This window comes from Boeremia exigua, assembly GCF_020726555.1.
Source record: "Boeremia exigua strain MPI-SDFR-AT-0100 chromosome Unknown C7974scaffold_3, whole genome shotgun sequence".
NCBI lineage: Eukaryota > Fungi > Ascomycota > Dothideomycetes > Pleosporales > Didymellaceae > Boeremia > Boeremia exigua.
Window position 1 is genome coordinate 2,942,256 of NW_025763520.1, and position 23,733 is coordinate 2,965,988.

Genomic DNA, 23,733 nt, shown 5'->3' on the forward strand with positions numbered 1-23,733 from the left:
GACCCGATAAGGAGCGCTTAAAAATAAGCGCTTCAAAGTTGGTGTCGTTTTGACCCCCGCCCGACGCTTATTCTCATCCACGACGCACAAGATAGGAAGCGCGTTTCGGTCGCCCGCGTAGGTTTCCTGATAACCGGTTCTGAATGCATCCACACTCATGGCCACAGAAGTGGAGAATACTCCTCCGGTACGACGCCGTAGTAGAGCAGGATGCTGGACGTGTCGCAGTCCAGCAGTCAAGAAACGCTGCGATCAACAACGTCTCGTCTGTGGGCGTTGTGAGCGACTGAATTTGCAATGCGACTATGCAATGCGGCCAACACTCGCTGAACGTCGCAGGGCAAACCGCAGTACGAGCTCTGCGCTCAGCACATTATCTTCGATTAGCAATGGAACGTCGCCTGCCACCCTGGATTCGGCCCAGGACACATTCGACTCACCTTCAGCTACTGAAACTTTCAGTGCAAGCCCAGCTTCAAGTCACTTGACAGGGTCAATAAAGGATGGTGTCAACTGTAGTCTAGATCTGTGTGCTGAAGACTATGAAGCTATCCACTACTTCCGCACCGAGTTTGCCAAGTTGCATCACACCAAAAACCCGGAATACTCGTTGATATCGCTCATGTTCAAGCTTGCGCAGGCTGAACCCATGATAATGCACATGGTGGTTGCGATCGGACATCAAGAGATGGGCTTTCGACAACAACAATCCTCGGCAAGCGCTCAGCACGCCGCGTCAAATCACTATGGTTTAGCCCTCAGATTAATGGCCGACGCAATAATACCATCGAACGCTGCCACGAAGGATCTGGATACTATCCTTACTGCCTTGTGGCTAATGCTACTCTACGAGCAGCAATTCGGTGACGAGAGATGCAGAGCGTACTTGAGCCATCTCCAAGGCGTGGCATCTCTGTTGCAATCGCAAAGTGGTAGTCTCCTCCAAATTCCACCACACAAGCTTGGGATCCTGGAAAAGGACTCAGCGGCTGTTCTGACCAACCAGTCGAGTGCAGAGTCAAAGATTTCGATTTACGCAGCACGTGTTCTGATCTGGATCGTGCTGCTTGATGCAGCAGCCGCAACTTCTGGCGTTGGCGGGCACGTGAATGAGGCAATCATAAACATGCTGCTTTCGAATCCCACGGACTCGCGTATGCGGTCCAAGGATCCAATAAAGGCAGTTGCCCGTCTCCACCACTACTCCAACTCCCTATATCGACTGGCTTGGGGCGACGCTTATCCTCAAGCTGAGCTTGTAGATGATGTAGAGAACCGCAATGTGTACGCCTTGCTCGGCCACTGCGCTTACCTGCGTTATTTAACCGCTCAGCTTGCAACAATGTACCGCGATGATCCCACATTAGCAATGGAGCAAGCGCATGAAGTTGAATACTCTATCGACGAAGTTGGCGATCTCTTCAGAGAACTCATGGAAGTGGCCCATGAGCTGTCTCTAGGAACTGATAACAGTCACAGGCTGGTTGCGAATATGCGGGCGATAGTACCTATGTACTATGCTATCGTACTAGACTTCAAACGCCTAACAGCTTTCGACCAACCTAAAGACGAGCGACAACGTCATGCTCTGCAGGAGATCATGAACCTCTGTTTCCAGGACTTCACACACGGCGGCGACCAACCGAATCTGAGAATCGCTTGGCCTTTGTTCATGGCGGCCCTTGAAACCGAAGACATGTTACACCAGAAATTTATCTTGGACCGCTTCGAGACCTTCCGTCTCTACGGCAAGAACTACGAGCGGGCTCATCGCTTCTTAGTGGCAGTCCTTCCCATGCAACGGCGTAATGGCAAACGCGTTGATATCAGACTGCATATGGAGCACAATGAGATGTTCGTATTGGGCTGAGCGGTACGATTTGTCTTTGGTGATCAGGTTATGACAATACTTATTTGGTATGTTCCAAAGTTTGTCCTGGATATCAATTGGCGACAAGCCACCTTCCCTATCTACCTATACCCAATCCGACCTAGGAGCGCTTATTTGCTTCTTCGCCACACCACGTGCTTCGCCTAATTCAGAACCGTGTAGAGTCGACAATTCCGCACGCAAGTCCCGAGATTTGCTAGCCGACTGCTATCTGAATCCCCGCATTCTCATCGGCCTGTGTATCTAACATCTCAGTGGGGGCTGGTTATCAATATGCCAAGCGTGATGCATGCGCTTGCCCCGATAACCATGATCTATAAGAACACTCGTTCTGAAGATCCAAGTCTAGAAGACACATCATCTTCAATCTATCAAATTTTCGATCCCTAGATCTTCTTCTTCCAAATATGTCGTCTGTGAATGAGAAGAAGGACAGCCAAGACTATCCAGAGAAGGACCATGTTCTCACTGAACTCGGCGATATTGTTGCTACCAGGCAGGCCCTCAGCCCCGAGGAAGACCGTCGCATCTTGCGCAAAATTGACATGCAGTAAGTGTTGCATGTGTGCGAAATTTCATGTTGCTAATGTCCGTAGCCTTCTGCCGATCATGGGTCTATCCTATATGTTCCAGTTCCTTGACAAGTCGGCTTTAGGGTACACCGCCATCATGGGCTTGCGGACCGACCTTAGCATGTCTGGAGGACAGTACAGCTGGGCCAGTGGCATATACTACTTTGGCTATCTTGCTGCATCATACCCTGCCGCAGCCTTGATGGTACGATTTCCAGTTGCCCGTACGATCGCGGCCTCTGTGTAAGCTCTGACACTTTGCACTTCAGTGCCCAACTGACCTTTACACAGCATCGTTTGGGGTGCAATCCTCATGCTAACAGCGACATGCTTCAACGCTAAAGGCCTGCTTGCTATCCGGTTCTTCCTCGGTGCGGCCGAAGCTGCGATCGGACCAGGTTTGACGGTCATCGTAGCTATGTGGTACAAAAGATCTGAACAACCCTTGAGACATGGTGCCTGGTTCATGGGAAATGTTTTCGCTGGAATCTTTGGAGGTATACTGGCATACGGTGTTGGACACGTTCGTAGCATCGAGCCTTGGAAGGTAAGCCACAAATCCTGAGGACCTGTGTGCTCCGCTGACTCGAACAACAGGCCGTCTTCTTGCTATTCGGAGCCCTCACTGTAGCGTGGTCCGCTGCCATCTACTACTTTCTTCCCAACGAGCCATCAGGTGCCCGGTTTCTGAATGCATCTGACCGAACCAAGGCTGTAGATCGTGTACAAGAGAACATGACTGGTATCAAGAACAACACGTGGAAATGGAGCCAGTCAATCGAAGCACTGCTTGATGTAAAGATCTGGCTTCTTGTCGCCATACAGCTTGCGCAGAATGTTGCGAATGGTGGTCTTCATGGGGTATGAACATGCACACACCACCTCAGGACATCGCTAACAATTTCCTAGTTTGGGTCTATCATCATCAAGGGCATGGGTTTCTCCACGCTAAACACGCTGCTGGTACAGATGCTCGGCCAAGTGTTCCAAGGCGTATTCGTCATTATCGGAACAGCGGGGAGCACATACTTCACCAACACCCGCACTTATTTCATGGCCTGGAATCTTGCCGTCGCGCTTGTTGGCGCTGTGATGATTCGCGAGATACATCCTACCCAGATCTGGGCGCGATTCATGGGTTATTGTCTTTGCATCGCCTTCTCAGCCAACTTTCCAATGGTTCTCAGCATGTCGAGCGGTAATATTGGTGGCTTTACAAAGAAGAACACTGCAAACGCAATGGTAAGATAGCTCTGTTTATATCAACACTCGATTCCTTGAACAGTCTGCTAACGGCCATAGATCTTCATCGCTTACTGCGCAGGAAACATCATCGGCCCTCAGTTATTCTTCGCAAACGAGGCCCCCAGCTATCCATCTGGCTTTCTTGCTATGATGGTCTGCTGTGGAGCTGCTTTTGTCTTGTGTTTTGCATTGCGCTTCTACTTGGTCTGGGAGAACAAGAAGCGCGATCGCGAGACTGGTCTCGAAGGAATCTCTGCAGATGATGCTGCGGATATGAACTTTGCAGACATGACTGATAAGGAAATGCGAAATTTCCGCTATGTGTACTGAAAAAATTAAGGGTACAAAGATATGTTGAATTTGTAGATGCGAGAAAGAACCAATGAACCACCGTCTTTCGAGTCGACTACATCCTCCTAAGCGCGACTTGATGCGTCAGGTAGTAACAGTAACAGAGGATTCCACGCAAGTTGGTGAGGACCCAGAGCCTTTGGCACTCTATACGATATCAATAAATACCATGGATTACCGATTGCATAGAACTAGGCACTACCCCCGGAACGCCTGTCTACCAAATCAAGTTACGAATACATCTATAACCGTTTATGTCAAAAAGAAACATGAACGGATGTGTACAGCCCATCTCCAGCCTTTACGATTTCGCGTAGCCCTTCACTCCCTTGTGGACTCGAGCTCCGATCGTAGATCAGGATTAACCTTCGCAGTCATCCACTGTGAGAAGTATCCGCTCGATCGATACATCCTCTTCCAGGTTGGCGCTGGCGATGTGATAACTGGCGATTGGATAACTGGCGATTGGATAACTGGCGATTGGATAACTGGCGATGTGATAGTGTGGTCGTCATCCAGCCTGATAGCATCTTTCTGAGACTCACGCCTCGGGGCGCTCATACTTTTGGTAGGTCCCCCCTTCTTATTTTCACCCATTTCCATATCTTGCGCGCCTCCCCTTTGTGGCTTTGGCGGAGCTTTCTTCACGCTTCGCCATTCCATACCCAGAGCTGCAGGTACCGCCAAGCAAGCGACAAAGAGCACCGCAAGGAACGTTCCATGTGTCAAGGCGTGATTGTAGGCCTCCAAAATTCTTTCTCGAAGCTCAGGAGCTACATTACGTGTCAATTCGGTGGCTCCAGAGTGCATAACATGGCCAATGTCGATGCCTTCGATATCTTGCAGACCCTTGGAGAACTTGTCGATGTATAAGTTTTGGCCAACAGCAGTGAAGACTGCGCCACCAAGCGTCTGACATAGCGACAACATGGCAGTGCCGATTGGGATGTCGCGCTTCTGTAAAATCACTTGTACAGCCAAATTGGCATGCTGCATGGAGAAGCCGACACCTACGCCCAACACGATCAGGTAGCCAATCCATTTGGCATTTTCGGTGTGGACAGCTAATGTCGTGATTAGACCAGTACCGACTGCCATGCAAAAAGATCCGATGATCATGAAAGGGGCGTAATATCCGAAATGTTGGATTAATCCGCCCGATACAACCGAAGCAACAACGGTCGAGAGCACGAGGGGCAGAGAATTGGCGCCAGACTGGAACGCGGAAACTCCCTTGATGGCTTGGAACCAAAGCGGCATGTAAATGGACACTGTCAGCATCGCAGCGCCAACGCAAAACTGCGATGCACAGCCGCATGCAATACTTCTTTGGAAAAGGATGCGAGCAGGCAACGTTGCTGTGGTGTTTCGAGTGTAGTACTGCCAAGCCACGAAGGCTGTAAACAAGAATGCGAAGGTGGTGAGCAGCGCAATGATCCGCGGTGAGCTCCACTTGTACTCTGCAGCGCCCCACTCCAGAGCCAGCAACAGGCAAGTGATGCTCGGAAGGAACAATATGGCTCCAAGCGGATCCATACGTTGGATCGTGTCCTTCCATCCTTTGATTGGCGGCTTGTTCTCTTTCAACTTCAGTAGGAACATGACCACCACGATAGTGATGCCTCCAAGGGGAATGTTTATGTAGAAGCACCATCTCCACGTCAGTCCACTCTCCGTAAAAGCACCTCCGAGCAATGGCCCTGTCACGCTTGCGACACCGAAACAAGCACCGAACAGGCCTTGCAGCAAGGGTCGCTTGTGCAATGGGACTGTGTTGAGCATGATGAGAATTGCTCCTGTAAACACCCCACTGCTACCCAGACCTGCGATCGCTCTGCCAATAATCAACATGATGCTGCTCTGCGCCGCACCGCAAAGAGCACTCCCAATCTCGAAGAGAAAGATGGCAGACATGAACACTGGTTTCGTGGGGAAGAACGTGTAAAACCGGCCATATAGGAGGATGAAGCCGCAGGACGTGAGCATGTAGGCTGAACTGTACCAGCCAATGTCCGTTATGCTGTTGAATTGGTTTGTTATGGAAGGAATTGCTGGTCCTAGAATCGTTCTGTCGAGCGCAACGAGGAAGATTGAAACGTACAGCGATATCATAATCAGGACTGTCTTCGCCAGAGATGGGTAGGCTTGTGGGCCTTCACTCCCGGGATACCGCGGAGGGTTATCCTTCGGGTACGTGATCGGAGGTTTGATTTCACTTTGAGCAGATTGCGCTTCTCGTAAGTCGCTTGCTTTCGATTTCATTGTCGGTGTCAGAAGGTCCAGGACTGATTCTGTGACTCCATCCTCATGCTGCACACTTGTACGTCTCGATGTCCACGCGGAAGTCTCGTAGTCGCTGTCTGCTGGACTTGGGGACATGGCGGTCACCCCTCCTTGTTCGTTGCGCAATATCACCAAGCGTGGCAGCTCCATGACGTTCGGGTCGTCGCTCTGGTCGCGAGGTTTTGTGTCGCTCGGCATTGGCTTCTTTTGATCCTCCGGAAATGGCTCCTTCTGGTCCATCGGCAATGGTTTCTTCTGATCCATCGGGTCTGCTAATATCCTGTGTCTTTGTTGCTGTACGGCTTTGGAAGCGTAAAGAGTGTTTCAATAGCACGCGAATTCGATGGCAGTGAGTTTATAGGTAGTGCTACTTTGGAATCCTCGGCTTTGTTGTTTGTCGAAAGACATGCGATTGATGGGGACAAAGTACCAAGGTAATCTTTCGGAACCCCGACTGTCGGCCCACGGGGCGATGCTCGTATAGAGGAAGGTGCTGGCCTTGTGGCTTACGCCTTAGCCTCATGTAATGGTGATCTTCTTCATGAGCGTTGGTTTCTATACTTGCGAAGACCCAAGTGTCGGGTCCTGAGAAGAGATATACCTCACACAAACAAAACTCGTTTGTGCAACGATACCACACTGCATCTACCATCTACCACACGTTCATTCACGACTGAAACAACATCATTCTTGAGTATATCATTTCAACCTGCGCCTTGCACCGGTCTGCGCTTTTCTTGTGTGCCGACTGCGGCTATGCATGTCAGCCGGCGTTTACCTGGGGATCCGAAGACGCATCCGTTTTTGTAAGTGTGAACAGCAACTTGCGACAGATGATCCGCATTGAGGACTGACACAATAGCGTGATCCATTAGCGGATCATAATATGCAGAGAAATCAATGACACAAATACCGGCAGTGTGGGTGTTGAGTATGTAGGCTGACCAGAGTTGAGATCGCAGGGATGACATGTTTTCAGGAGCAGGCTGCGCCGGAACATTGAGTAGGTACGGCTCCGCTTCTCCATCGTCTTAAGCATTCTAGCGCGACCCCATTAGGCGATGCCCCACCTCCTAGTGTGTTTGACTTGCAGAACTGTTGTCTCATTCGGGAGCCAGAACATCAACTTGATTGTTAGGTATGCCGTAGCCTGTCTGCAGCATTCAATTCTTTCGATTTATTCGGGATTTACCACTGCTGATGATGCGTGAATCTTCGCTGTTTCTTTCACAGGAATCGCACTAACTAGACAGTTCTAAGTACCGAAGTGATCAGTTCCATCTTTGCCGAGAGTGGCATACGGCCTCGGATTGCATCATCTCTCAACAGCGTGCATCTGAATATCGAGAGAATCCGTGCACGTAATTTGCACGATCAGGACACGCCACCCGCGTTCTTCGCCTTTGCGTCCTTGGTGTCAGCCGACTGGGTGTTGTTCTCCTCGACAACGGCTTCTGTGGACCTCTGCTTGGGAACCTCGTCCATCTCTTCCTCGTCTTCCGCGATTTTGCTCAACCTGTCATCATTCTGTCTCTCCGACCTCTGTAAGGTTGCAAGCTCCACCTCTTCGACTTGGACTTGCTTGTCAGCTTCAGGTCCCTTACCCATCATTTCAAGGTCGATATCCTTTGTAAAGATGTGTTCGCCGCGAGGTGCTTGCTGCTCACCGGCTATGAGTGCCCAGATGGATAGACCAGCAACAGCTAGTGCAGCGAGAAAAAAGGGTACCAGAATCGTCCGCCCAGCCACTTCAATCTCGCATTGTGCCTTGTAGTCATTTCGTGCATCACCCACTGCCTTTGGTTTCATGAGCTCACACGTCCAATGCTCAAGATCAAAAGTGCCGACATCATAGCTGTAGTATCTGAATCCAGACGATGTGACGGCGTTGGGTTCTTTAGGAATCAGGGTGTAGTCGAATGTTGACGAGACCTTGTGCGACACAAACATGGCGATGAGAGCAGTGAGAACCAATACCACATTGAAGATGTGCAGAATCATAGCGTTGCGGCGAAAGGACCGCGTTTGTGTCTACATTATTGTAAGCAAAGAGTCTTCTGCTGACCGTAGGGCGATGGCTTACTCGTCTGCCACACCTCCAATCCCAGGCAACAAAAGCCAAATGAGCCATACTCAGTAGAATGTTCAGCATTGCTACAACCAGAACAAGCTTCTCGGGTACTCGGAAGAGGTTGCTTGGAAGTGCGGCTACCAGAATATCCCTTGCATCTGGAACTTGGGTCTCCGCATCCACAAGGTAGAAGCCCATCCCGGAATTGGACTCAATGAAACTATAACTGTATGTTTTGAGGGCGAGCGCCGGAATAGAAAGAAGTAGAAGAAGAGCAAGCGCTACGGTCGACAGGAGTCGCATTGAACGGTACTGGCGACTGTCATTGTAGGGTGGAGGAGCATCCATCGAAGAATCATTGCTGGACCGCTTGAAAACCCTGCTGACGAGTGCCTGGCCACGGGAATTGATCTTGTCCATCATTGGCTTGTGACCTTACTCCAGCTCTTCTCAAGGTTGATGCCTCGTCAGTCGTTGTAGTTGAGCCCGTATTAGGCGATTAGGTAGACTCAGCCCCCAAGCTTGACTTTTGAGAAGTCAAGTTGGCAAGCCGTAGTTGCAATTCAAATTAGAAACAAGAAGAGGAAACGGGTGATGAGTGGACAGCGGACAACGTGATACGGCCGGGAATACATACGATTTCGCGGTCCGTTTGAGTGTGTGGCATATATGCTACAAGGCTCGGTCATCGACAGCTGTCACGTTTCGCACGTCCACCGCCTGTCTGTGGGCTCGGCTGTCAATGCTACATGCCCGGCATCTGGCTGCTTCTTCGTTACAAGCGAGGCAACGCTTTACGCGGGCATCTGCGTGCCGCTCCATCTTATTTTTCCTTGCAATGCTGATAGCAGCGATCAAACGTCTGCTGGGGCCTGAGATTGGTGGGTGTGGTCTCGCGAGACAGGTAGCGTCAGAGATCCGCAACATCGTCGTGGATGCACGGACCATGAAGTTGTCTGAACTGCGACGCGTCAAGTCGCGATTAAGTGGGTGTCAAGGACAACACCAAGGCACGGCTTCGCTTTGAGACCCTCAGCTTATGCAAGACGCGTGGTCGACGGTTGAAGCAACGCTTGATAACTTCTTTTTCGCCGCTCAGTACTGGCCAGTTCAGGAAGGTACCCAGCACGCGCTGGGTTGGTCCCACTATGCAAGCCAGAGATTGTTACCAAGCCTCGATAGAGAGATTCTTTCGTGTGATTCAATTGAAGGTAAAACAAAGGTAGGTGATGAAGCAGACTGGTAATCTCGAGCTTGTCCACGAAAACCCTCGCCAACTTATGCCGCTGCTGCTTGTCTTTACTGCACCCTCTACAGCAAATCTACCTCTGACCACGCTGTTTTACATATACTGTTGCGTGTGGGTGAATGCGAAAGGCTGATGATTAATCAGTTGGGCCAGCTCGCGCTACAGACCAATGGCGTTGGCATGCCAGGATTCCAAGGGACCGAACGGAACGCGCAGCCTATGATAGAGTTCTACCGAAATGATTGTACCGATCAAGATTGGAGAGTTCGCTGTGAGCTCCGCCGCACTTGAGTACGAAGCATCTGCCTCCCTCCGAAGCCTCCCGGTGATGATGATTGGCTCGCCAAGAGACACAGCCCCGCTCACATTGATCCTTGCGTTGACCACGTTCCCACCGATATCCCGGGCCAGTCTGCTCATTTTCGAGTTCGTCGCTTACCAATGTGATTACCATGAGCCTGGGGAAAAGCTAAGAGTAGCGGGCATCGAGAGTGCGGGGTGACTCGTGGGGCTGAGCCGGGCTTTGTGCGGAGATTTAGACTTCTTGGTTGCGCCACCATTCGGTGAAGTCACCATCCAAACAACTGTTTATCAAGCTCTGATTTTCGAGTACTTCGTGCGGTTTGAGTATGTCAATTCGAGACGGGTCACAATTGGCTGTGATTATGCAGACCTGCGGGTTGCGTGAGCTTTCATCTGCAGTCAATCTGCACGCCCAGCCAAATCGACAAAGTACTCAGCTTACACAGCCTCCGGCCGATCGGCCTTGTACCAAGGAACAAATGGCGGTTCTTTCCTTTTCAGCTCGAGTGACAATGACGGTCGAATTCCTATTGGGCACGCCTGTACCGTCTGCGCAATTCCCTGATCCGACGGCTGGGCAAGAATGGGCCAACTGCAAGGACGACGAAGCCCTTAAGTACCTTGCATCCTCGAAACTTGCTCAATACCTCTCACTTCGCTTTGCCAGAATTAGCACTTCCAGAAATACTTGATCCAATCGCACACGATGCATCGCTTCATCCTTCCAGTTCTCGTACCACTCGCTTCGGCTGCTGTGCATACTGTACAAGTCGGGCAGTCAGGGCTTGACTTCGTCCCTCGAACTATAAGCGCGGTTGAAGGCGACACTGTCATCTTCGAGCTCTTTAGTGCCCACGATGTAGTGGAGGGTGACTTCGACAGTCCTTGCCAGACTGATGATGATGACTGTGAGTAGTCCGGCTTTTGGCGAACATTGAAGCTGAGACGAGTTGCAGTCTACAGCGGTCCGTACTCGGATACCGACAACGGGGCCAGGAAGTTTGTAGTCAATGTCACCAGCAATGATCCCATATACTACTACTGCAGCGTACAGAGGCATTGCCAGTAAGTACTCAACCATGGTTCAAATGAACTCTTACTTATCAATCAGGTCCGGAATGGTTGGCGGAATCAATATCCCGTAAGTGACAGTACCTGGCGCGTGTGGAAAGTGTGAGAGCTGATAGTTACCAGTAACTCGGGCAGCGAGACTATCGATGCATACAGTCAGGCAGCAGCCAATGTCCAGCAGGCAGAGACGCCTAACCAGCTTCGAGGAGGCCAGTTGTTGGATGACGCACAACTTGCAAGCTTGACAAGTTCATCCTCGGCATCGGCGTCGGCATCGTAAGTCTTGAGCAAGAACCTTCAGGGAGGCCTTCGCTAAACAGTATCAGAGCTTCTGCTTCGTCTGCATCTTCAGGGGCTTCTGCTAGTGCCACAAGTACCTCTAGCGGTAGTGGTTCAGCATCGCAGTCGGCTTCGGCTTCGGCTGCGACAGCCACCGGTGGCGCAGCACCAGTTTCCTCGGGCCAGGTTAGTGGAGTAGCAGCGATTGTTTTGGGTGTCGCGGCGTGGTTCATTTGATTACCCTCAACGGGCCACATACAGATACTATGCAAGGGGTGTGAGTGGGTGCGATGCGTGTGTCGAGTGAGGACTCGGTTCGGAGGGCGCGACCGCTAGGTAGCTTTGTGCAATGTCCAATCAACGTACAGTAATTTCTCGGGTTTCCGACGCATCCACGCGAATTCTGCCGTGACGAAGATGACACTAGTACCCAATTGATGAAGCTCCAGCCAAATGGAGAGCGACTGTGCTTCAGTTGGCAAGGAAACTCAGGCTATATTTATACGAAACAAGCACACCAAGCTTTTGGGCCGCTAAGACATAAAGCTTAGCATTGTGAGAGTGGGTCGATGAACATCACGCGGCGGCAGATCGGTGGGGGGCTGGACCATGAACTAACAATCAGGACGTAGCCTGTAGCCAACCTTTCGTGACATTACTGACGTTAGGAACAGAACTTTGATCTCGTGGAGCTGGGCCGACCGCAAGGCACACAACCGATCCACCATTCACAGACTGCATGCGACATTGTGTTGTTGAAGCTATTGTTCCGCTATACCCGAGGGCTGGGCCTTGAACGCAGGCACCAAAAAGAAACCACTCTAATAGCTCGTTACCTGAACTGACTGCAGCTCCGAGAAATCGCGCAACATCGCTCCGCATGCACCTCAAGTAGCCTGGACTTCATTCCGTTGTTGACCAGCGCTTGCAAGTCACCAGCCACAATGCACTAAGATCAATCACCCTAGTACTATGGCGCAGTTCGTGCTGCTTATACGACACCTGGTTGGCCAAAGGCTTGGGTCGGACGCACGCACGACCACAATCGTTGGCTGTACGATACATAGTGGCATCATGCAATTGGGCGTTCCAAGGTTACCCGTATGAGGTGCTCGATCTCCACAATGTTCAACGAGGTTGTAACGACAGTAACCGTATTTGAATTTATGAATCCCTCTTTCATTGGACAGTACCTTGGAGTGGCGACACATTTGGATGCTTGCGGGGAACAGTCACAGATATTACCTGGTTATCAACCCAATTTGACCCCGACTAGACTTATTAGAAACACGAGGAGCGCTCTGGAATTGCGACCATAAACGTACTGGGATCGTTGGAGTGTGGTGCGTGCACTAAAGGGACATGATATAAGACTGCCTCGCACTTAGCAACTGGTCCATCAGATCCAACTCATTCCTTCATCAACTTTATCAAGCTTTCAACTATTTTCAACCCCGACACTGTCCAAACAGATCAAAAAGACTATCTTACAGACACCAAGATGCGTTTCTCGATCATCGCTTTGCCCGTCCTTGCTGCTGTTGCAGCAGCTCAGAGCTCGTGAGTCCATCCACTTCTGGCTTTACAATCACGCAGGTCCGTCTAACACTATCAGTGCTCTCTCATCTATCCGCAGCGAAATTTCCTCGGCTTTGGCTTCCGCGTCTGCTTCTGCCTCGCACAGTGCCAGCGCCTCGAAGTCTGCTGAACACAGCGCATCGAAGTCTGCTGCTTCCGCTTCCGCCTCCGCTACTCGCAACGCTGCCGCTGATAACTCGGCTGAGCTGAGTGGTCTCGCTGCTGTCGTTTTGGGTGTCGCGGCTTGGGCTTTGTAGATGTCTGGAGCGCAGTAGGATGTGTTACACAATTTAGCAACCGGCTACATTGGGCTGTGGGGGTTTATTATACATACTAAGCTTGCTTTCTCATGAGTTGGTCTTGAACTACTATACAAATCAACTCGTAATACTTAAAAACGTCGAGAACTTTCATCGCAACTGTACAGGAGCCTGCATTCAAGGTCACCAGTGTGGCTGAACCTCTGCTCACATGAATCTACGTTCTGAAGCAAACAATGTTTAGTAGAATGCCACATGCCGCTCTAGACCTGGCTTCTGTTGAACATACTGCAGGTGATACGTTCGCATCATCCTGACATGCGTTAGGCATGTTTCATCAACCCAGTCTGTCAGATCATTTGCAAGTACGAACTCTGCTAATGACCCACCAATTGAATACATGCAAACTGACTCCTGACCTCGCATAGTTTTGGCTGCTATGTCTAGAATTCTATCAAAACGAGGAAGCGGACACGTGTTGCGGTGGCTGTGAGATCGGGTAACAGTTTCCGTCTCAGTGGAGTCTGATACCTGAGTTCTCTTGATTCTTAGACCGAACAGTTCAATCAAAGATAGATTTTGCGCTTCAGACGGTTACTCGAAGTCCCGAATTTTCGGAGCCTGCTGACCCCACACTGCGCTGCACCATCGTGTAAGGTATGAGCGTGCAGCATCGCTCGTTCAACCGCGACCCATCTCAATGTGCATTAGAACCAAGTTCAACCGGAAAATATCGATTCTACTCAGAGGATAGATATGGGCTTAGTCTCTCCAAGATTTGCTTCGCACACCTTCATCGGTAGTGCCGTCAGTCGCATCTTACCCACATAATTTACTTTGCTCACCCACATCATATTTATTGCAGCAACAAATGACCAGGATACCATTATGAGTGTGGCATATGATTCTTTGTGCGGTGTTCTTGACCAGTCGTGTACCGAGAGTGCTTACGCCAAGTCGCTTGGGAGTGCGGCTGATCTGGTGTTGCTCTCAGCCCCAAAACACGCGCAATCAGCTTAACATCGACCGCATATATTATCGGAGGCAATTTTTTTCCTTGAGACTTGACAAGCCTTTCAACAACAATGACGGCAAATGTGACAGCCTCACAAGCGTGCGATGAGCAGAGTAGTGACACCGTTCCGGGAACAGTCGCCAGTGATAACCATGAGCTCGGTCAGACACTTCCACGTACTCCCCGGCAATCTGTGCTACAAGCGCTCAATAGTGGAGAGGTTCCCGAGGATCCAGTTGCACGCTTCGAGTACTACGATGCTCTCACCAATCTGTTCTCTATAAGATTTCTACGCGATGGGACCAACTGTGAAGAGGTCATGGTCTATTCAGATCTAGCAAAGGCGAATATACCTCGGGGGTTTGAGGGGTCAATTTTCTCAAATGTGGACGACAATACTTTCGGAGACGCGTACGTGTTCTATCGCTTATTGGCTTGGGACATGGAAAAAACTCCACAGAACGCCCGCCGGCTTATAGATGCCATTGGATGGAAGTATGAGATAGCTCCAGCCGTCATTACACTTCAGGAAACTGGCTCATATGCGCTGGCCAAGTTTGAAATATACAAGGAAAGAAAAGATGACGAAAGTCTCCAAGATGCAATCCAGAACTGCGAAGACTTTCTGGGGGAGATGCGGGAAGAATTGAGAGATACTCAAGAGGTGGATTCGATTTCAGATCCAAATCAGGTAGCCGAATATCGCGAGTTGTTTGGCTCAGTTTCAGCAAGCCTATCTCAATTGCTGTATCACCAGTTCAGACAGTCAAAACAGAAAGACGTGCTCGAACGCTGCATCAAACTAGGCGCCGATGCCTACCCTGACGTTCCAGGCGCTGAAAGACTCGAGCTAGAAATCTCACTGAACGATGCTGCCATCGCTTACTCTTTCAACCACATTGCCTTCGACGGACCTCGCTCGAACCATAATGTGCCTCGCTGGAGCGACATCAGTGATGAGCCGACAGCTTCGACAGTCCCGAACATGAACACAGATCAATCTGATCCTGATGTTGGTCTATACGACAAACTTCAGCTTGCAAGTGATAATTCTCAGATAAGAATCGTTCAGCTGCAGTGTGGACAATACGGTAGCCCGGTCGTTTGTATGCTGGAGGTTGTTGACCTCGCAAACTGTCCTGCATACGATGCATTGTCGTACGTATGGGGTGATCCCAACTGTACCGATTTCATATCACTTCAGGGACGAACGCATCAGGTTACCACGAACCTCTATGACGCCTTAGCTCGGCTTAGGCTACCAGAAAAGCACCGACGCATATGGATTGATGCTCTATGCATCAATCAGAAAGATGTGAAAGAGAAGGAGGGTCAGATAGGGCTGATGGACAAGATCTACACCAATGCGAATGAGGTCTGCATGTGGCTTGGGGAGCCCGCGCGAATTCAGGCCTTTTCAGACGACCCACGAGAGATCCCATGTCATGAGGAAGCCGCAAAGATGCTTGAAGCCATGCTTCCAGAAACTTACCCTCAAATCCGGCCTCACCTTTCGGTCCTTGCAGATCGTGATTTTAAAGTCGTTAGCAATGCCAGTCTCATGGATCTTGCATCGATCTTGTATCAGCTACCTTTTTGCATACGGCCAATTCCAAGCGCACCTGACAAATCTGTGCTAAACGGTCTCGCGCCCGATCGAGTGGAAAGTGGCTTCTCTACTGATATAGCGGCGTTGTTGGAAGTTACATCGAACATGAACATCGTCAAGGATTTCGGAGAGGTTCAGAAGAGAAACTCATGGTGTCAAGACGTCACCACGGAGACGCCGGAGTGCTACAATTGGGATGATGAATTAAGAATCTCAGAATACCTTGAAGCTAAGATGACGGGTAGCGACTGGCCAATTGTTGGTGCGTTCATCCTGATCATTCTGTTCGGGATGGACGTCCACTTCCATGATCTTCCCTTCTTTGGGTCCGCTGGCGCATCTTCTGTCGTCGGCATCACAGCTCAAGCCTGGAACAAATCCTGCTACGCGCTCTATCACCTACTGAGCAACAAATACTGGACTCGCGCATGGATTCTTCAGGAGCTCGTCCTGGCGCGCGTGCCCAAAATCTACTTCGGCAAGCACACCCTCCCTTATCACCAGTTAGTTCAGGCTATGGTAAATTTCAATCGGCATTATTCGACTTGCTGTAAGGATGTGGTTCCTGCCGGTGGGACTGCAGCTTGTTCATCGCCGAGCTGGTGGACGAGGCTGCATAGCACCTTCACAAACTTTATCGAAAGTCCCAGCGAGATGTGGTTCGCGAGGCGGCTCAAGGAATCAGACTCAGAGGATCCAAACTCGAGCATTACTACAGTGTTGTTATCGAATTTAAAGAAACGGCAAGCAACCGAGGCCCGCGACATGGTTTTTAGCACGCTTGGTATGATCGACAACGAGGGACCCGATCGCATACCAGTAGACTATGCGGCACCGGTGGAGCGCATCTATGCTCAAGCAACATCCAGAGCTCTCCTGGAGAGCAAGAAGGATTCTCTGTTTGTTTTTGCAGGATACGGCCGTTCTGAAGAGCTGAAGCACAAACTCCCGTCTTGGTGCATAGATTTCACCGCGCCGTTAGAGTGGAGTGGACTGTTCCCCGAAATATCTCCATTGTTCGACGCTTTCCCCGGCTCTGAAGGTGACACCCGAATGGAAACAGACCTTTGTTTTTCAGTCACGTCAGCCAAGGTCGATGTCATTGTCAGAGTGTCCTCATTCAGTCAAAGTTGTGATCACAGCGAGTGGAGCGACATCATTCACAATGTGGATAGATGGAAGGAATGCGCCAGTCTTCCCAGCGACACAGAAGACGCCACAGCCACTGACCGCGAGAGAAGTTTTTGGAGGACCGTCTTGGGCGGTTGTCTTCCAGCATTAGGTTCAGCCCTCCAATCGTCTCCGTTTTCCTACGAACGACTGTCCGACGCCGATTTTGCACTCATCAGTCGATGGCAGACTTGGCTCCACGATCCGAACCGAGCTCTCGACCCCTCAATTTTCGAAGGGGACTACCAAAACGCTTACCGCGTGGACTGGCTCCAGCAGGCTGAAGGGTTTGCACGTCTCAACCGCAGGTTGCATCACGCAATGATGTACAGGCGGCTTTTCGTGTCTGAAAAAGGCAGGTTTGGCTCCGGGGCGGGTAATAATGACTCTGAACATTTCACAAGGGTTGAGGTAGGGGATGAAGTGCATGTCATTAAAGGTTTTCGATTGCCAATAGTGCTGAGGCCAATCGTGTCTGTGAAGCGAGGAGGGTTGCAATATGGGAATGACCCTACCGCGTTCTCTGCCGATCTGGAATCCTGCGTCCATGACGAAGATGTGGTATATCAACTTGTTGGACCTTGTTTTATTGACGGCCTCATGGATGGCGAAGCCACAGAAGCGGAGGGCTTTTCCACCAAACGCATTCATCTTCGCTGAATGTGATTTTCTTTCGAAAGGCATGGGTGATGTTGTCAGTGGAAAGCTACCGTTAGGACCAAATTTGGTGTGACAATGAAAGCACACTTTCCCTTCGCATTTGAAATGGCTCGTGATTGATTTGAGTATGCGAAAAAGAGGCGAAAAAGTACACAGGTGACAAGCATTAAAAGATTGGTGACAAAAACGTAGTAGAATTGGTGTACACCATATATGGGAATGTGCAAGCTGCTTAAACGTACAAAGCGACTGCGCCCGCACCCACAATAATGAGGCCCATCGAATGGTCAACGTAATTTTTTCCAGCCGCACCTGTGGCCTGAGATGTCGTCGAAGCAGTCGCAGAGACACTGGCGGAGGGTGCACTAGAACCAGCCTGTGGTGACGGACTGGAGCTTGAAGCACTCCCCGTAGAAGCTGCCATCAACAGCTCTCCCCCAGACGTGACTGTCGCAGTGAACGTGTTTGCGGTTATTGCTCCCCAAACCTCGTTTGCAGCGAACGACGAGAAGTGGGCCTTGTCGTTTCCCTCCGCATAGCAATTTACACCACCCTGACCCTTGTCCTGGCAAGTTCGCGAGACCATGTAATCGTCGCGAGACATCGTGGCTTCATATGTTGAGCTATTGACGATGGTGTAGTTGAATCCAAGCGACCAATCGCAGTCGTATGTCGAAGGACTCGGACAGGCGACGGCGAATACTGTGGCGGAAGCATTGACGGATTTTATTGACACATCAGGAACTTCGTAGTCTCCCCCTTTAGGCCAGAAGAATTCAATCGTTTGGTTTTGGGCGAATGCGAGTCCTGTGCATGCCGCTAGGGCGACGAGAGATTTGACCATAATGCAGATCAGGGCCAAGGAAGAGGTTGAAGATCGTGTGCTCTGCGGGTGATTGTTGGAGCTCTAGAGGCGATGGTCCTGTCATGGACGGCCACTGGTACTTAAATCACTATGCTGTACGGGATGCCTACACAGACTCATTGAGCACGGCCCGGAAGAGAAGGATCTTAGCCGTAATCCTGGTCCACGCACTGTACCTGACGCTAATCGCAAGTGAGACTGAGCCTCAGCTGGCTATGCTTCGCCGAAACTGCGATTCTCTCACAGAGCAGCAAACCCGTCCAAAACCTAGATAACACATACGTAGAGCTTTTTGATGCAGTAATCCGACTGTGATAGATGGAAATTGGTGACGAGTATGTAGCAGTGGTGGCGGGCTCTTCACCCGTTCATCCAATTTGAACCTCGGCTGCGCCCGAAAACAGCGCTAAACCCCACAATGTTTAGCCCGACACTTGCGCGACCGAAGCCGTTGATATATCGCCAAATCAACCACTCTTTTCTGACCTATGTCGAGATGCTGGGTCAGACTGCGGAGCGTACTTCGCTCTCCCTGAGCTACGCAGCGCTCCCACCTTACCAGTCCCGACTCAAAAGAGGCCTTCTGCTTTCCTTCTCGGCCTACTCAATAGGGGACTCCAAGTAAGGCCACCAGTGGCTCATCTCGGCAACCCTTCAGAAGTGTCTTGGCTCCAGCATCTACGAACCACTTCACAATGATTTGCGGACCTTTTCAAAAGGCTAGAGTTGGAACACGATGCAGAGTTCTCGCGAGTACAAGACATTTGCCACTTCAAGAAACGAAAAGTAATACATACTGCCTGTGCTGTCTCAACATCAATGATATGGTTCGATACACCACGACGATGGCTTTCCGGTGATACGGTGGATCTCCCTAACCATCACCGATAGCGTGTTTCCCACTCGAAGCACCTCCCGCCAGGCGCTCGTGTTCAATGCCGATTGCCGACACTTTGTGACACAATTCTTGCAGAAAAAAACGAATTGTATTATTGATCTCCACCTATCACTGCACGGAAGCAAGCGTAGCGTCAACCATACCCTTAAGCTCTGCAATCGCAGCCTCGTTCCTCCAGCCAGTCCAATCGTGATTCGTCAGGCCCCACGTCTCCTCGTAATCCTGAATGCCACTGCGGATATAGTAGCTACCGCCCAGCGCCCACACCATCCAGCCGGTCCTCCACTGCGGCATCAGCTTGCGGAGACACGAGGCATACACGCCCTGATAACTGCCGTCGGCCTGCGAGAAGCCGAATTCGGTGAGCAGCACCGGCATCCTGTTCACGGCGCGCTCGCCAGTGGCGCGGAAGCCGTTGTTCCAGAGGCCGCTCTCGATGCTGCCGCAGTCTGTGGCGGAGTTCTGGTGGTTGTGCATCTCGAGGACGAGTTTGTCGGCGTAGGCGAAGTCGGTGAGGAGGAATTTCTGGCCGTTGCCGAGATCGTCGGCCCAGGGGATGGGCTGCAGGGTGGTGTCGTAGTTCAGGCCGGAGAAGAAGATCAGGATGTCGGGGTTCGCGGCGTTGACGATGTTGGCGGCGTCGACGTTCTGCTCGTACCAGGTGGGCCAGTCGTAGGGGAGGGAAGAGCCGGCGACATCTGGCTTGCGGAACTCATTGCGGAGGCCGATAGAAACCATGTTGGGCCATTGCTTGCTCTGTAAGAAGTGTCAGTACGCTACATATAAGAAATAGGAGGACACTTTACATGTTTAGCCATGTACTCCAGACCGCGCTTCCACTTTGCAACATCGAAGTTTCTGTCACCAAACCACGCATTGCCGTCGGTTGTAGAGCAGCACCATGCGCCATTGGACATGTGGTTATCGAGGTGTACGTAAATTTCGAGTTTCGCGAGCTCAGCAGCGATATTATCGTAGACCTAGATAACAGTCAATAGCTACTCATTGGGTAGTATGTTGGTCTACACACCTGAAGCCTGGTAGTCGAGGGACCGAACTGAGGGTTGTTCTTGATGACCTGATTGTAGATTGTAGTGCCATTTGCATCGCCCAGGGCCTTCTTGAAGGCATTCTGGAGTGTGACGTCGCCGCCATTGTCCACGATGTCGTCGAGCATCTCAATGGCAAAGGTCAGCCGAACAACATTCATGTTCAGGCTCTTAATCATTGCCGCGATTGATGCAACGCTGCGGTACTGGAGACCCTCTGGAATCATGACCTCGCCAGCACCGGGCCAATTGACACCAACATAGGTGAAGTTCTCGCCGGTGTTGTCGTGGACCCATTGGCCCTCGGTGACGAAGGGTGCATTGGGAAATGCGGACACAATGGCTGGCAGTACAGCACACAAAAGACTGAGAACGCGCATGTTGGATGCTCAATGCTGTGATGATCACGGCGTCTTCAAGCGTATGCCCATTCTATTATATACTCTCGCGCATCTTGTCCTTGAGGTCAACAGATCGTCACAGAAAGGGCCTCCTTCTGGGTGACTCTCGCGCCGGTTTCCAGTTGAGGAAATGCACCCCATCCTCCACACTGCCTGTGAAGCTTGGAACGATGGCGACTGTGGGGACATGCTAGTCTTGTCGTGCCTGTTCAGCGCGCCCAGACGACCTCATTCCCTGCGGGGTCTTGGTTCCTGCTTTGTCCGGTCGGTTCTTCTGGAGTCTAAATGCCCAATTGGTGGCTCTTCGATTGATGGTGTGGAGGTCGCGCACGATTGCCGTCATACCGAGGCGAGTAACGAGGATCTACACCCCGGCTGTCGCAATCAGGCAGTTGCCTTTCACAAGGTTGCAGGATACGGTAGTGGGCAGTAGTCTAATGTGGAGCCGGCAAGGGAACTAAGAAGTCATGCGCGTCGTCCCGGGCATCGGGAAATCTGGAGTTCGGCGCTGCGCCCGAGGCTAAAACTGATTTGCGCATGTCACCTGACGGAAGTTTGTTTCCGCTGCGACCTGTACCGGACTATTATCTACACATGGAGTGTGCAGCGGTATGTTTATGGATACTTCTGATATGTTTGTGGTTACGACCGAGGGTTCGGAAGGTCGCGAGGGCATTTTCATGGCCCATGACGTCATGCCTTCCACCCTCGTCAACACTTGAGATTTTTGACGAACCTTACCTAGGTATCTTGCGATCTATTGAACTAAACAATCAATTGCAGACATCATTGACGCTACCCTCCACCAATCCCAGATATTTTTGCACCAGCTGACAGTTGAAAGCTCTACATCCTGAAGAACGGACCATCACAATGGCAAGACCAGGGCTATGTTGTCCTTGGAGACTTCCCCTCACAATATGTGCACACTGCATACGTCGGTCGCACTACGGACATATGTTGAGAAAGTGTTCGTAACGACTGAGCCTGCACGAATCATGAAGACCAAACTATACCTTGTCCGCCCGACATGTACAAGTACGATCTATCATAATAGCGAGACCACGGCTCTATTGCCGTGGAGACTCTCCACCACAGCGTATACGCTCCATGCATTGTTGCACCACTGACAAGTCTTAACAAAGGTTGTACCTTTGTAACCACCTGGCCTGTACGGATTCTCGAGATCCTACTAACCACCAACCCACTTCCTCCGTCCACGAAGCCTGTAGCCTCGTCACCTCGAAAAGTCTCCGCTATCACCACAGTCTGAAGGTCCCAACTATCACCATAGAAAACCCGAAAACCCAAACCACGAACATGAATAATCGCGCCGCTGATTTGAGGAACGAAAGATGAGAGCTACTTTGCGACTGATCTGAACACCACCGCACTCGGACCTCCGCAGCGGACGACGACCATCTCCACACCCGCGATCTGCGGCAAGGAGCACGGAACCGAGCACTCCGCACCAAGCCTTCTGTCTGTTTCTCGTGTCGCGAGTCAGCGTGCACCAGGTCCCCGGAAGCCCGCACAGCCGCGACGAAACACTCTGAAACGAAGAGAAGGACAAGCGCGAGCCACACGGCAACAGCTACACCACGACCCCTCCCAGCAGCACACGTGAGAAGAAACAAGAGCAACCGAGACAATCCCCGGATCTTTGATGGCAGCGAGGCAGCGAAAGAAGAAGTCGTCATGCGATATCCAATTACTATTGAGTGATAGAATGTCCAGCTTCTATGTACATACCCATCACGCCTATCTACTTTTCCGTTGCGCCCCCGTTAAGCCACCGTCGCACACGCTCTAGTTCCCCTTTCCGCCCAACAGCGCCGCGAGGCCTCCCGCCGCACCGCCGGCAGCACCGCCAGCCGCCGCGCCCTTGCCCTTGCCCTTACCCTTGCCCTTAGTCGTCGCGGTCGCAGCATCGCCCGCATTCGCACCGAGCACGTTCTTCGGGTTCGTGCCCGCGTTATCATTAACCACGGTACCCCCGTTCTGGCCGCCGCGGGGCGAGACGTTGTTGTTCGCCTGGGCGGCCTTGTTCGCGTACTGCGTGACGGCGTTGCCGTTGGGCGGGTTGATCACCATCACCATGCCCTGCTGGCAGTGCTGCGCCTGCGAGCAGTAGATGTACATGGGCGCGGTGTCGGTCACGGGGACCATGAACATGGGCGTGTTGCCCGCCTGGCGGTTGGTGTTGCGGCCGTTGCCGGCGTTGGGGCTGCCGTTGGGGTTGCCGGGGATGGGCTGGAAGTCCGAGAAGATGGCGTTGCGCTCGGGTTGGCAGGGGTTGTTGGCGGTGGAGGACGCGACGGAGTGGTTCTGGGTGGGTTAGCTGCGTGGTTCTGTTCATAAGAGGTGGGGGTGCGTACCTGTGCGACAAAGTTGAAGGCGACGACGTCTCCGGGCTGGGCGGTGACGGAGTTGGGGGTGAACTGGAACTTGTTGTTCGCGGCGACCGTGACCATCATGGTGGCGGCGGAAGCGGTCATGGCCTGGAGAAGTCCGGCAGCGAGAACTGTGGAGAAAAGCATCTTGATGATTGTGATGGTGGTGAAGATTAGATTATTGGATGTGAGTGGATAGTCGCAGACTGGGTAATTAGAAAAGGTATTAAGAAGTAAACCGGGTAGTGGATGCGAATGACCTGCAATTCTGGTTTTCAGGAAGAGGCCCTCCTGGGGCAGAGATATATACTTCTTGGATGCTGAGGGTTCCGGAGCCTTCCTGGAGCTGAATCTCATGCCGCGGCCAAAAGCGGAGCTTGACGCTGAACGCAAACGCAGAGATCGCCACGAGACAGCCTCGAATAGTCCCCAGACGCGTATAGAAACCCGCCGGGCGAAAGTTTCGTGCCGAGTCTCATGCCCAGTCGCCTTCTGTTTGGAAGCATCGAGCTGCAGGTGG

The 23,733-nt window shown here is 51.4% G+C and overlaps 11 protein-coding genes across 11 annotated transcripts; 5 read left to right on the forward strand and 6 right to left on the reverse strand.

Annotated features, from left to right (window-relative positions):
• Nucleotides 1-65: 65 nt before the first annotated feature.
• On the forward strand, nt 66-2,159 carry C7974DRAFT_139359 (fungal-specific transcription factor domain-containing protein). Its single transcript, XM_046135553.1, has 2 exons — nt 66-1,917; nt 2,054-2,159. Exon 1 carries the CDS (start codon nt 158-160, stop codon nt 1,868-1,870), a length of 1,713 nt encoding a protein of 570 aa, XP_046000840.1. The 5' UTR covers nt 66-157; the 3' UTR covers nt 1,871-1,917; nt 2,054-2,159.
• Nucleotides 2,085-4,209, forward strand: C7974DRAFT_139330 (major facilitator superfamily domain-containing protein). The gene is made up of 6 exons (XM_046135550.1): nt 2,085-2,441; nt 2,488-2,706; nt 2,755-3,010; nt 3,061-3,324; nt 3,373-3,705; nt 3,766-4,209. The coding sequence occupies exons 1-6, from the start codon at nt 2,299-2,301 to the stop codon at nt 4,036-4,038; spliced, it is 1,488 nt and encodes a 495-aa protein (XP_046000841.1). The 5' UTR covers nt 2,085-2,298; the 3' UTR covers nt 4,039-4,209.
• C7974DRAFT_139356 (major facilitator superfamily transporter) lies at nt 4,048-6,603 on the reverse strand. Its single transcript, XM_046135552.1, has 2 exons — nt 6,590-6,603; nt 4,048-6,263 (listed from the first exon to the last, which is right to left on the reverse strand). Exon 2 carries the CDS (start codon nt 6,169-6,171, stop codon nt 4,381-4,383), a length of 1,791 nt encoding a protein of 596 aa, XP_046000842.1. The 5' UTR covers nt 6,172-6,263; nt 6,590-6,603; the 3' UTR covers nt 4,048-4,380.
• Nucleotides 6,604-7,482: 879 nt separating this feature from the next.
• Nucleotides 7,483-8,960, reverse strand: C7974DRAFT_139343 (uncharacterized protein). Its single transcript, XM_046135551.1, has 2 exons — nt 8,426-8,960; nt 7,483-8,373 (listed from the first exon to the last, which is right to left on the reverse strand). Exons 1-2 carry the CDS (start codon nt 8,834-8,836, stop codon nt 7,717-7,719), a joined length of 1,068 nt encoding a protein of 355 aa, XP_046000843.1. The 5' UTR covers nt 8,837-8,960; the 3' UTR covers nt 7,483-7,716.
• Nucleotides 8,961-10,418: 1,458 nt separating this feature from the next.
• On the forward strand, nt 10,419-11,774 carry C7974DRAFT_139282 (uncharacterized protein). Its single transcript, XM_046135549.1, has 5 exons — nt 10,419-10,873; nt 10,922-11,030; nt 11,077-11,106; nt 11,160-11,312; nt 11,363-11,774. The coding sequence occupies exons 1-5, from the start codon at nt 10,672-10,674 to the stop codon at nt 11,550-11,552; spliced, it is 684 nt and encodes a 227-aa protein (XP_046000844.1). The 5' UTR covers nt 10,419-10,671; the 3' UTR covers nt 11,553-11,774.
• An 828-nt stretch (nt 11,775-12,602) lies between these two features.
• Nucleotides 12,603-13,313, forward strand: C7974DRAFT_389259 (uncharacterized protein). Its single transcript, XM_046141341.1, has 2 exons — nt 12,603-12,875; nt 12,931-13,313. Exons 1-2 carry the CDS (start codon nt 12,817-12,819, stop codon nt 13,148-13,150), a joined length of 279 nt encoding a protein of 92 aa, XP_046000845.1. The 5' UTR covers nt 12,603-12,816; the 3' UTR covers nt 13,151-13,313.
• An 857-nt stretch (nt 13,314-14,170) lies between these two features.
• C7974DRAFT_389260 (uncharacterized protein) lies at nt 14,171-17,766 on the forward strand. Its single transcript, XM_046141342.1, has one exon. The coding sequence runs from the start codon at nt 14,239-14,241 to the stop codon at nt 17,605-17,607; it is 3,369 nt and encodes a 1,122-aa protein (XP_046000846.1). The 5' UTR covers nt 14,171-14,238; the 3' UTR covers nt 17,608-17,766.
• Nucleotides 17,767-17,839: 73 nt separating this feature from the next.
• On the reverse strand, nt 17,840-18,808 carry C7974DRAFT_470259 (uncharacterized protein; the record flags this gene model as incomplete). Its single annotated transcript, XM_046146452.1, has 1 exon — nt 17,840-18,808. The coding sequence occupies exon 1, from the start codon at nt 18,449-18,451 to the stop codon at nt 17,840-17,842; it is 612 nt and encodes a 203-aa protein (XP_046000847.1). The 5' UTR covers nt 18,452-18,808.
• Nucleotides 18,809-19,441: 633 nt separating this feature from the next.
• On the reverse strand, nt 19,442-21,078 carry C7974DRAFT_139434 (glycosyl hydrolase family 5 protein-like protein/cellulase). The gene is made up of 3 exons (XM_046135555.1): nt 20,401-21,078; nt 20,177-20,350; nt 19,442-20,126 (listed from the first exon to the last, which is right to left on the reverse strand). The coding sequence occupies exons 1-3, from the start codon at nt 20,797-20,799 to the stop codon at nt 19,479-19,481; spliced, it is 1,221 nt and encodes a 406-aa protein (XP_046000848.1). The 5' UTR covers nt 20,800-21,078; the 3' UTR covers nt 19,442-19,478.
• Nucleotides 21,079-21,866: 788 nt separating this feature from the next.
• C7974DRAFT_139432 (uncharacterized protein) lies at nt 21,867-22,660 on the reverse strand. The gene has a single exon (XM_046135554.1). The coding sequence runs from the start codon at nt 22,518-22,520 to the stop codon at nt 22,080-22,082; it is 441 nt and encodes a 146-aa protein (XP_046000849.1). The 5' UTR covers nt 22,521-22,660; the 3' UTR covers nt 21,867-22,079.
• C7974DRAFT_374008 (uncharacterized protein) lies at nt 22,630-23,360 on the reverse strand (the record flags this gene model as incomplete). Its single annotated transcript, XM_046140136.1, has 2 exons — nt 22,630-23,148; nt 23,199-23,360. The coding sequence occupies 2 exons, from the start codon at nt 23,358-23,360 to the stop codon at nt 22,630-22,632; spliced, it is 681 nt and encodes a 226-aa protein (XP_046000850.1).
• Nucleotides 23,361-23,733: the final 373 nt, after the last annotated feature.